This window comes from Mirounga leonina, unplaced genomic scaffold (genome assembly GCF_011800145.1).
Source record: "Mirounga leonina isolate KUSES-001 unplaced genomic scaffold, KU_Mleo_1.0 Mir_97, whole genome shotgun sequence".
In the NCBI taxonomy this organism is placed as follows: Eukaryota; Metazoa; Chordata; class Mammalia; order Carnivora; family Phocidae; genus Mirounga; species Mirounga leonina.
Genome location: NW_023270889.1, coordinates 3,894,974 through 3,907,743, shown reverse-complemented (window position 1 = coordinate 3,907,743; position 12,770 = coordinate 3,894,974). Strand labels below are relative to the sequence as shown.

Here is a 12,770-nt window from a genome sequence, read left to right as displayed (position 1 = left end):
TGATTTATTTTAGTGATAGGAGGTCTTATATATCTTTTAGTAAATTAATTCCTAAGAGTTTGATGTTTGGTGCTAGTAAAAGTGGCTTTTTTTCCTCTTCAGTTTATTATTATAATTGCAAATACATTTATTATCCAACAGATAGGATATTTACTAGTATTTTTCAGTGTTTATGCATGAGCTAATTTAGTTATAAGCAAAATATTTTATAAACACTATGCATTCAGTGATCACTCAGAGTTATTTTCATAGATAGTGCCACTTCAGCATTAAAAATTGACTTATTAATCTTTTAGCATACTCAAGAATTTTAAAATACTACATTGTGACATAGAATTAGAGTGTGTAAATATTATATGTCACATGTCAAATTTCATACTTTCTCATTTGAAAATATTTTCATAAAAATGGCTTTGTTTTTTAAATTGCATTTTCTATTTGCTGGTAATACAGTTGATTTATACCTAGTTTTTATCCAGCTTCAGCTGATCCCTTGGTAAGTTAATTTCTTTGAGAAGGCAGTCAGTACATTACCTTTCAAATACTGCCTTCTCGTATTTTTTCCTCCCTCCATCTTTGCTTCCACTTCTTTCTAATTTGCTTCTGTTACTTGGATTTTAGCTATTTCACCTTAACATTAATCTGCCAAATACTAAAATAATCGGCATTTTAAGTATACCCCAAAATTTGGTATGTCATTTTAATAAAATGACTGAAAGTTTAGCCTTAGATTTAAAACTATTTTCAAAACAAATATATCAGTGTTATCTGATTATGCAGTTGTTAGACTTTAAAAACTCATGACTTCTCTTAATATTACCTAAAATATCATTGATGGACATTATTCTACTTCAGGAAGGTATGTGAAATTCTCTGTTGTCCTTCTAAGTCTCTAAAATAGTCAAAGAACTGTCTTTAAAGATTAGTTCTTAAAAAATAAAATTATTTTACAGAATTTGCAACAAGTAGGTAATTGCTTTTTAAAAACTTAGTGAAAGATAATTTGGTAGATAAGGTAAATATGACAGAGAACACCAGTTTCTGTGTATGCTTGATGAAACATGAGTACAGCGATACCAATTTCTATAATTAGTGTCCATCCGCAGAATTTTGCATTATTACTTTAAAGGTTTAAGACACACAAAAAACCCCCATTTTTCTTTTTTCTAGTTTTGCCCCTGCAAAACCAGAGGGAGTGTTCATAAAGAACAAAAACAGAAGAGCAGTAGTCACTTTGAACATTGGAAGATGCAGAATTTTACCAAGAGATACTTTGTAAATAATAATCATTGTAACTTATTTAAGAACTCTGAAACTTATAGTATGACCTGTGCTGATCTTTAATCCGAGTTGGTACTTCTTTTCAAATCACAGTATTTACGTGATAATACTTTTAACCTGTAGATTTTTCTGATTTGTTGGATACAGCTTCCTTTGAAAGATTTGGTAGGACTTAAGGGGGAAAAAATGTCTTCAGGTTGCTGTTGGGAAGTTTCCAAATGAGCTAGTAGTCATTCTGCAGTATATTTTTGTCCCATCATTTCTAACATAATATGAACTCCAGAAAAACATGCTACAGAAAGCATGGCAATTCCTGCATTGTTCAAAAGGTAAAATCTAAACAATACATTATTTCATTTCTAAAGGAAATTGTACAAAATATAGTTAACATTATGAAACATGTTTTCAGGGAAAATATATGTAACCCATAAGATGTAACTACATTTTTTTTCCTATTAGATCCACCTGATATTCCTCAAAAACTGAACTGTGAGACCTGTGATTTAAAAGAGATTGTCTGTACTTGGAATCCGGGAAGACCAACTGCATTGGTGGGCCCACGCAATACAAGTTACACTTTATTTGAAAGGTAAAAGTCACCAGGGAAAGATGTCAGCGAGGAGCACTTTGGAGGGTATTAAATGACATAGGGAAATGCGATATCTCATTTATGTTATGAGTAAGATATAAAACCTAATAATGCTGTATAAAATTGGATATACCATAAATACTGCAAATGACATGCACACAGACTAGATTCGTATGCTTTTTCTAAAAATCCTAGAAGAACCCTCAAATATGAACAGAGACTGTTTCTAGGTAATAGGCTTCTGGGCAGTTATTTTCATCTATTTTCTGAATCATATACATTTTCTTTGCCAAGTATATAGTGCATCTAGAATTAGAAATAAAAACTTTTAAAAAAGATTAATTATTAGAAATTTACCCATTCATTTTTTTCCTGAAGTATTTATCTCTCTTTTAATATTTCTTATTGCTCTCTTAATTCATAGTTTTTCAGGGAAATATGTAAGATTTAAAAGAGTTGAAGCACCAACAAACGAAAGCTATCAGTTATTCTTTCAAATGCGTCCAAATCAAGAAATATATAATTTTACTTTGAATGCTCGCAATCCTCTGGGTCGATCAGAATCAACTATTTTAGTTAACATAACTGAAAAAGGTAAGCTGCTGCATAAACCAGTGTCTTAAAAATAATTTTAGAAGTGGTAAAGTGTTTTGAAATTAATGAAAAGTGCTTCTGGGGTTTCCTTTTTATAATTTTCTTTAGAGTTACTTAATATTAATTTTTATTTAAAAATCCTTAAAATGTATAATTTCAAGTTTCACCATTTTATTGAATTCAGATAAAAATTTGTATGAGTCATTTATATAGAAACTTTAAGTGGCTTTATCTAATGGTTTTTGATTCTTGAAAAATTTTTGCCCAATTTTTAAAAGCTTTTTATTTTTTTTTTCAGTCTTTTTATTTTAAAATAATTATAGACTCACAAGTGGTTGCAAAAATAATAAAGCCCCATGACCTCACCCGGCTTTCTCCCCTTGTGACGTGTTACTGACTACAGTACAATTTCCAAATGAGGCAGTCGACCCTGATACAGTACCACAAACTAGACCAGTGAACTGGACTACTGACCTTGCTCAGTTTTCTCAAGTTCCTGTGTGTGTTCAGAGGCGTGTGTGCGTCGATGTGCTTCTGTGCAGTTGGATCCATGTATAGATTCACGGAACCACCAACACAGTCAAGATACAGAACTGGTCTGTCTCCACGAAGAGACTTCTGCTTGCTGCCCCGTTAGCAAACCTCGCCACACTTCCCCGCTACCCACCCCCTACCCCATGCTCCTGCATCCCTGTCCCCAGGCAACATCTACTCAGTTCTTCATCTCTGTGTTTGAGATCCTCAGTCATTTTGAAGTGTTGTATAAATGGAATCCTACAATACCTAGCCTTTTTTCACTAAGGGCAATGTCCTTGAGATCCATCCAGCTTGCTGTGTTTATCAATAAGTGGTTTGTTCCTTCTTATTGCTGATGATTCTGGGACTTTTACCAGCCCTAGTAATATGTAGTTCAAAATAGAAATAAAATATGGCCCTTCTTCTTAGCATTCATTCCCGTGGGCATTCCACTGCGTCGGCTGCATGCGGGCTCTGCAGTCCAGAGGCCTTCTCTTAGAGCCTCTCGGTTAGTGGAGAAAGGCTTAAACCAAATGCATTATAACAGAGCCTAGCAAGTGCTTAGCGCAACTGATCTTGTTGCCCTATTTGTAGATGTAAGTACACTTCTATTAATTATTCCTTCTCATCATTTTTGTTGTTTCCTGGTATTTCCTAAGGTCAGAAGAGCTACATTTTGTACTTGAGTGGTAGTGTTTGTATTTTCTGCCCTCCGCCTTTCGACCTTATTTTCACACGGTTCCTTCTTCCCACTCACATGGGCCTATGTGCTATCACCAGCATCGTGTGCGGCTTGTTCCACTGTTGTACTGTTCTTGCCAAGACCCAATCGGAAATGCTCTTCTGCATCCGTTTTGCCAATTTTAGTCAGATTCTTCCTTCAAAGCTCATCTTAAGTCCCATCTTCACTCGAAGACTTTCCCTACCACACTTGCATCTCAATTCCTGTAGCCGCTAAGAGCTGTAAATATGACAGAGAACACCAGTTTCTGTGTATGCTTGATTAAACATGAGTACAGAGATACCAATTTCCAATTTAGCATATATACTCTTGTTCATTGTCTCTCTCTTTTTTTTGGTCACTCTGCAAATAAATTAGGGGTTCCTTAAAGGTAGAGATTATGATCCTACTACCTTTTAGTATTCCTGATGCCAGTCTAGGAACCTTGAATGTGGTGGGTCCGTAAACACTGGTGGCATGATACCAGCAGTGAAAGTGACGTCTGTGTATGCCATGGGTACTGAGTGGAATATTGTTGATCGGTACCTAATGCTGCCTCTCTTGTTTCTTGTTGTTGGGTTTTTTTTTTGGTTATTTTTTTTTAATTGTCATTTATTGTATTCTTAAGTAGCTTTTAAAGTAATCTTTACAAATTATATTTACAGTCTATCCTCGAATTCCTACTTCAATCAGAGTAAAGGATATTAATTCAACCGCTGTTACACTTTCCTGGCATTTACCAGGCAACTTTGGAAAGATTAAACTTTTATGTCAAATTGAAATTAACACAACTAACGCAGTCCAAGAATTGGTAAGATTTTTCTATAAACTTCCTTTGAGGTTACTTTGGATCAAATATTTTTCAAAACTAATTAAAGAAATTGATATGCAGAAGCTCTCAGATGATTTATTATAGAAATTTACTAAGAACTAAGACATTATATATTAATGTAATGACAGCATTATATTTAGCACTTGAAAACAGTTAAAATCCTGGGTATTGTAGAACGTGAGTTTGACTTTTACTACTCAGAATGTTACCAGGTCTAATATAGTACCTGGCACATGGCTGGTACTCAGCAAATTTGAACATGAATGAATAGTTTTTGCTATAACCTTTAGCATCAGTTAATGGACTGATAAGCACCAGAGAGAAGATGCGATTTCTAAAACTGCCAAGTGCAGCAATAGGAGCAAGTTCTAAGTCAGAATGTGGTCGTTATAAGTCAGAACATGACTTTTTAAAATACATTTCAGATACTTAGCTTGACTTTTGTAGTGTACCATCTTGTAATTTGTGGTAAGTCCAAAATAAAAGATATTGTAGTGAAAATACTCATTTGGAAACTTACTGATGATTGCTAGAAAATCAGTCAAATGCCAGAATATAATCCGAAAAACTCCTTTATAATTAGTAACTGGGAGCTCAGAGGATTTCCTGAGGCATGCAGATCCTCAGATTTGTTTAAATTATGTCATTTTAATTTTACATAATTTAAATAAGAATTTGTTGAATATTCTACATGTTTAGCACCATACTAGAAGTTCTAAGTGCCCTATTAAAAAAATGCATCAGATGATGCTTGCCTCAAAGAAGCTTCCAAATATAGCTGACTAATGTACTTAATCCTCAAGGTCATCTTAGATTACTAAAGTATATTAAGGCTTGTTGTATTACCATTAGCCATTGACCAGTGAACAAGATTATATCATCCTTTCTGCATAATTTAATTGATCATTATTACTTAGACCCAGTATTTGAATTAAAATGATATCTAAATATATTGTTACTACAGGGCATAATTCCACAGATTTGGTATTTATGTAAAAATTAAAATATTTTGGTGGATGAACTGTCATTAGTCTTACAAAGGTAAACTCACATGGACATTTAGTCAATTTATGTTATAAATTTGGGTGGTTTATCAAAAAAAGTGTGTGTTTATGTGTTATATATATATATGTGGATTCTTACATGACATTACATATACGTATACATATACATATTGATTTGCTTTCTAATAGCGGAATGTCACAATCAAAGGAGTAGAAAATTCAAGTTATCTTGTGGCTGTGGACAAGTTAAATCCATATACTATATATACTTTTCGGATTCGCTGTTCTACTGAAACTTTCTGGAAATGGAGCAAATGGAGCAATGAAAAAAAATATTTAACCACAGAAGCCAGTAAGTTAAGTCAGTGGTTTATAGCTGATTATTACTATGGATCTTGACATTTTACAACTTATTTTTAAAGAAAATGTCACCAAAGTGAGTAAAAGGAGAAAGCTTGAATTGCATAATTGTGTAATATCTCCTAGTAAAATATCATCCAGACATCTTAAATGGTGGCTCTAAGGTTTGTGCTCCTACGGGCAGCCGCTTGGCCTGTGTTGTGGGGAAGACCAGGCCTGTCTGCAGGATGTTTACAGCTGTGTCCTAAGATGATGCAGAGGAAACAGACTCAAAACTGTGATGAGATTATGGGTGATTTCTCTGACACTCTTTCCTCCTTTCCTAGAATTTTGGTAACCTATTTAGATGACTTTACTGAAGACAATTGTTAATAAAGAGAATTTGTTGGAATTTTTATTTGTGACCTAGGCTTGAGAAATGGATGGGGCCAGAGGATGTCCAAGTAGAGTTTCTTAGTTTCTGCAGTACACGGAGGTCAAAATAGGTACAAAATTAGGTAACTGGTTTTCTGAGTATGATAATTCCCAAAGATGGAATGAGATTCTATCCTTGAATAATCAGATGTCAGCTTTAAAAGTCAAAAACAAAAAAACTTAGAAATAGGTATAATTTTCGGGAGTCATTCAACAAAGGATAGCAAAAGCTTTATTTGCACTAGATAATATAGGGAATATGAAACTTCTTCCAGGGGCACCTAGGTGTCTCAGTTGGTTAAGCATCTAACTCTTGATTTCAGTTCAGGTCATGATCTCAGTGTCCTGGGATCAAGCCCCACTTCGGGCTCCACACTCAGTGGGCAGTCTGCTTGAGGATTTTCTCTCTCCCTCTCCTTTTGCCCCTCCCCCAGCTTGTGTACATTCTCCCCCCCCACAAATAAATGAATCTTCTTTAAAAAACTTCTTCCAAAAAATTAATGAACAACAAAACAAAAAATGGTAGATGTTAATCCAGATTTTTGCCTCTCCACATGAAGGAAGGTTAGAGAGGTGGGAGAAGCTTTGTGATATATGTAAAAAAACTATTTGGATCATCAAAGCTGTGCACGAGTCCAGTGTATTTAGTTATCCGTTGCTACCTGGCAAATTACCCTAAAATTCAGTGGCTTAAAACAGTAAACATACTATCTCACAGTGAGTATAGGTCAGAAATTGAGAAGCAGCTTAGCTGAGTAGCTCTGGCTTATAGTCTCTCATGAGGCCACAGTGTGGACGTAGATAGGGGCTGCAGTCTTGCCCAGGGCCAGAGAATCTGTTTTCAAGATGGCTCACACAGTGGCTGTTCCTCACCATGCAGGTCTCTCCATAGTGCTGCAGAGTATCCTCATAACATGGCAGCTAGCTCCTCCTAGACTTAGTGAGTAGAGGGAAAACATGGCAGCCTCCACAATGCCTTTTATGACCTCACTTCAGAAGGGAGCTACCATCGTATCTGTCATACCCTATTGGTCACACAGGCCAATGCTGTTACGGTGTGGGAGGGGACCACACACAGGCAGGCTTGCCAGGAGGTGTGACCAATACTGATCCTTTGGAGACTGGCTACCACAGGAGCTTTTGCCTTCAGTTGATGAGCTGCTGTTGCCAAGAGAAAATATTTTATTTATACCTCACTGAGATTATAGAATTAATTCACTTAACAAATATTTACTGAGGGACGCCTGGGTGGCTCAGTCGGTAGAGCGGCTGACTCTTGGTTTTAGCTCAGGTCATGATCTCATGGGTTATAGGATTGAGCCCCACATTGGGCTCCACGCTTAGCAGGGAGTCTGCTTGAAGGTTCTCTCCCTTTCTCCCACCCCATTCGCGTGCATGCTCTTTCAAATAAATAAATCTTAAAAAAAAAAAAAAAAAAGGGCACCCACTATGTGTCAGGAACTGTGGTAGTCACCAGGGATATAGCACTGAATAAAACAGTCTCTGCCCATGGAGTTTATAGGAATAGAGAATTAGAAATAAAGTTTTAGAAATAGTTTGCTGGGTACTGCCACAGACAAAAATAAAGCCTAGAAAGGGGACTAGGGAGAGAAGGTGACGGGAGGAGGGGTTGCAATTTTAAATAGGGTAGCTAGAAAAGACCTCACTAGTAAAGTCACATTGGAGCTGAGATACGGAGGAGAGGAGATGATCCCGGGGAGGAGAGTTTCTGCGCTCAGGAAGAGCAGTCACGGAAAGCACAGGAAGCCTGAGGCAGGTGGTCCAACACGTCTGAGGAGCCCCCGGAAGCCTGTGCTCGGCCCTAGCCGACTTGAGCAAGGGGAGGTAGGAGGATGTGAGACAGAGCAGCATTCCTTAGTCCATTCTAAGGGGCCTCTTGTTTTGTGGGCATTGAGAGCTCAGCTTTTTCATTGTTTCATTTCTGAGTGGCCACTGAACTGCTTCACATTTTTACGGAGAATTCTAAAAACGTAGGGAAAAATCTCAAGCACCACTGTCTCAATTATTGATATTATCAGCTGACATACAATACACATCTTCAGATGCTAACTTTGAAATCTCTTTCCTAGTTCCTTCAAAGGGACCAGATACGTGGAGAGAATGGAGTTCTGATGGAAAAAATTTAATAATCTATTGGAAGGTAAATACCTGATTTTCCCCTGAATATTTACATAACGATATTGGGCTAAACTACTTAACTTACGAATGGTACTTGAGTGATCCAGAAACCCGGGTTTCCGAGACTGGCTCTTCACAGTCCTGCTGCAAATCTAACCTGGCTCCTCCCAACCCCCCGGACTCCTCATCACGCCCCATTCACCACAGTCATCTTCTCTGACAGCTCTGAGCATTCTTCAGTTTGATTTCAGGAAGCCTGTAGAGGACCTCGGGATTTCATGAATTCCATCTCTCTCACTCAAGCCGGAAACATAGCAAGAAGCTACAAGTTAGAATCTCCGTTGTGTTGATGCTATGCTTTTTTCTCCAATGAGTAGGAAACTTTTTACTATCTCATACGTAATTTGTTTTCCCTTAGTTGTATTATTATATGCCACTTAAAAAGGTTTTCATGGTTTTGTACAATTTTTAGATATAATATAAATTGCATTATGGTTTCACTAGTTTTTCTCTACTAGAGCAGACATTTTTGTTGCTATAGTTTTTATCTGATTTGCAAGGATCAAACATCAAAACATCAAACATCAAAAACAGACATTTGTTTTCTATATCAGGTTTTATAAGAGCAGTCATAATTGGATTCCTTTAAATAGTGAATTTTGTTATTGATAGTAAAACATTTTTATAAAAATTTGACAGCAGTACAGCTTTGAGGAAAGTCTGTGTGCAAATTCATTGTGAGTTCCTTTGCCTTGTGATGGTCTGTATATGGCTGTGTACCCCTCTTAATCTTGATTAGAAAATCCACTGGCTACTCACAGTTGTCTGTCAGATTTCCTGATGATGTAGTAACAATTATACAGCCACTTCAGTGTGTCACTTCTCAGCCTTTCAGCTAAGATCAAGTGTAGTATCTGTTCTTAACGGTTTAATGCCTGATACGTCCTCTATCCGAAGACAATATATCACATGGGTTTTGGGAATTAGGAGAAAGGATAGGAGCTCACTCTGCCCACTCCACACATCAGCCTGGTGTTGCAGGACCATTACTTCAGTGTAGAGAAAGTTTGGGATGTTGTTTAAACTAGATGAATGCCTAACCAAAGATTAAAAATACTGAGGTGATTGTAACTTCAGAGACTAGGTTGATGGTTCTGCTGTTTGCCAAGGAGGAGCATATTTGGATGGAAAATGAAGTTGTTTGGAGTTGACTTTTTCAAAATGTATTCTAAAAATATGTGCCAGTGGGATGTCCAAGTAGAGTCTAATAGGTGGTGGTTTGGTGTGAGGCTCTGGAGTTCAGGGGAGAAGTCGGAGCTAAAGACACAGCTTTGAGTAGCATGTAAGTGGGATCACTCAGGGAGAGCATGCAGGGTGGAAAGAGGCCAAGGATGGACCCCTAGGTCTAAGTGATAGCAGCGTTTAAAGGACCAGCAAAGGAGGAGGATCCAGCAGAGGAGAGTGGGAAGGTTAGAGGACAGGAAGACCAGAAAAAAATGGTAAAGCAGAAGCCAAGGGTGGGGATTCTGTGAAGGAGTGAGCGGTCAGCAGCGTCACACGAAGCCCGTGAGCCTTAGGATGGTAATGGGTCCAATGGACCAGGCCATCAGGGAGTCACTGTTACGGAGCAGTGTTTTCAGCTGAGCATTAATATCAAGGTCAGTCTGGATCAGAGGGTCCCATGCATTGTCGTATAGTCTTGAAAAGCAGTTCAGCTCCACAAATAAAAAGGTTTGAATGTTTCCTTATATCCAGTAAGTCTACTTTGGAAATCCACATTAAAGAATTAATCCTAACTATGAAAAAGAAAAAAGTATAATGAAAAGGTACACCAAAGTATTATTTTAGTATTGTGAAAAGTTGGAAACAACTTGAATTTCATTTATTTAAGGAATATTCAAGTAAACTACTAAAAATACTACATAAAATATAAAGCCATTAAAGTGTATATATTATGAACAAGTATATTATAGAAAGGTGAAAAAAAGATAAGGTTGTATGATTAAAACAATGTTAATTTAAAAAGCTACATCTTAGAAAAACAACTTGAAGAAAATATCAAAATGTAAGAGTATTTAAGAAATGGGAATATGGGAGCATTTTACAGTTTTTTTTTTTTAACTTTTGTATCGTTTCCAAATTTTCTGGTAATGGGCATGTACTATTTTAAGAAAATAATAAATGTTTTTTAAAAACTATGATGCCATAATTTTTTTTTAAGTTTTATTTATTTAAGTATTCTCTACCAGCATGGGGCTCAACTCATAACCCTGAGATCACGAGTCACATGCTGCACTGGCTCAGCCAGCCAGCCAGCCACCCTGATGCCATAATTTTTTATGTTTTGTTTGATAGAGCAGTCATTCCTGTTACTTTTTTTGTTTTGCTTCTGAAAAATGTGAGGCTAAGACTGATTTGCATTTCCTTAATTTTTAAATTTCTCTGCGCTCTTATTGCTTACGGTAAGTATAGTTTTTCTTTAGCATCACTTCCCTGATCTGTCCTGGCCTCGGTGCCTCTTAAATCTGTGTCTGACACCGTTCACAACTCTCTTGATTCTGCTGTTACCTTGTCATGATTGACGCAGTGCCTGGTTTAGACTTGATGGTTTTGCCTCATCACACGGCCGGTTTTGCAGGTTTCTTGACAGAATTTATTTTTCTGTTTCTCATAGCCTTTACCCATTAATGAAGCGAATGGGAAAATACTTTCCTATAATGTATCATGTTCACTCGATGAGGAGACACAGTCCCTTTCTGAGATCCCTGATCCTCAACACAAGGCAGAACTACAACTTGATAAAAATGACTACATCATCAGTGTGGTGGCAAAAAATTCTGTTGGCTCATCGCCACCTTCTAAAATAGCTAGTATGGAAATTCCAAATGGTGAGTACTTAAGATAATGTAGTATATAAGAACAGGAAATTAAAGTGAAACATTTTAAGGGGTGTTCGCTTGCTCTTATAAGGTCAGCTCTCTTCTCATATCCCCTGCTGCTGCTGATCCATGAGGAGGAACAAGCCGATTAATGTCCAGAATTCAATGAGAGACAGCAGTTACTCATCCTTAGGGATGACTCCAGACTCTGTGCTGTTGGATAAAATAATGAGTGTACCCAGTTACTTTAGTGCATAGTGTTGGAGAGTTGTGGTGGTGGATATTACTCTTAGTAGGAAATGTTTCAGCCATTTATTTCTCCTAAGACCACGGGAGCTGATGCTATATCAGCTGGGCTGTTTTACAAATGTCAGGCAGGAAATATAATACGTATTTTTAATGGCGGCTTTGTCGACAAGACATTCTTTATTAATAGGAACCCTTTATTGATAAATTCTTTTTAAAGTCTAAATTAGATCTTCAATATAAGCTTTAAAAAGTCACCATGGTGCAATTTTAAAATTAACTTAGTGCCTTTCTTTAAATGTATTACCAGTAATCCATAATATTTAATCCATAGCCACTTCTGCCTCTTAGGTCATTCCTCTTCCAGGTCATTCCCTGCTCCCCCCCCCATTTTGCTGTCCTGTCCCAAAATGGGGGTGCCTGCCTATGACCACCCACTCCTAAAGGAAGAAAAGTTGGTGGATCCGGTCAGGGTCCTCCCAAGTATCTTTTCAACTCTTTTTTTTTTTTTTTTTTAAGATTTTATTTATTTATTTGAGAGAGAGAAAGAGCACAGTGGGGGAGGGTGGGGCAGAGGGAGAGGGAGAAGCAGGCTTCCTGCTGAGCAAGGAGCCCAACACGGGACTCGATCCCAGGACCCTGGGATCATGACCTGAGCCGAAGGCAGACGCCTAACCGGCTGAGCCACCCAGGCGCCCCTGGTCCCACAGCTTTTTGATCCCGCTGCATGTCAGCCGATTCTCTATTCTTCAGCCCGTCTCCAGGAGCCCCTTCAGCCCACCCATAGGCTTGAGAGGAAGAGAAGGGCTGGTCCATCCACTTGCTCACCACTCGTTATTGTGCTCCTACTCTGTAGGTCTGGCCCCGGGGTTGGGGTTGCAGGCACAGGCCCCCGCCCACTCTCACAGAGCTCACATCCGTAGTGGGCAAGGAGAAGAGAGATTGGGACTGGCCACTCATGCTCTGCTCCTGCCTGCCACCTGTGTTGCTACCCTCCTCTAGTGCCCGCACGCCCTCAGCCCCGTCTGTCCTGGCCCTGACCTGCACACCCCAGCATGCTGCATCACCACCTGTCCGAGGTGCCCTTGCATTACTTTTTCCAGCTTCTGAGTTTATCTGTACATCCGGGTAATTACCTTTTACAGCAAAAATAACAGAGCAACACTTCTAAACTTTGCTAGAGGTTTATCTAGTT

General features: G+C 38.0%; 1 protein-coding gene and 1 non-coding gene across 2 annotated transcripts in view; both read left to right on the top strand.

Annotated features, from left to right (window-relative positions):
• The window catches only part of LOC118006529 (leukemia inhibitory factor receptor-like), a 65,514-nt gene that overhangs the window by 37,356 nt on the left and 15,388 nt on the right, over window positions 1-12,770 (top strand). Inside the window, exons 8-13 of the mRNA XM_034999206.1 lie at window positions 1,741-1,870; window positions 2,295-2,464; window positions 4,367-4,512; window positions 5,727-5,889; window positions 8,402-8,472; window positions 11,125-11,338. Coding sequence (XP_034855097.1) covers window positions 1,741-1,870; window positions 2,295-2,464; window positions 4,367-4,512; window positions 5,727-5,889; window positions 8,402-8,472; window positions 11,125-11,338 — 894 coding nt within the window. The remainder of the gene's footprint in view (window positions 1-1,740; window positions 1,871-2,294; window positions 2,465-4,366; window positions 4,513-5,726; window positions 5,890-8,401; window positions 8,473-11,124; window positions 11,339-12,770) is intronic.
• LOC118006589 lies at window positions 9,326-9,515 on the top strand. Its single transcript, XR_004678126.1, has one exon. It is a non-coding gene; the product is annotated as a U2 spliceosomal RNA (small nuclear RNA).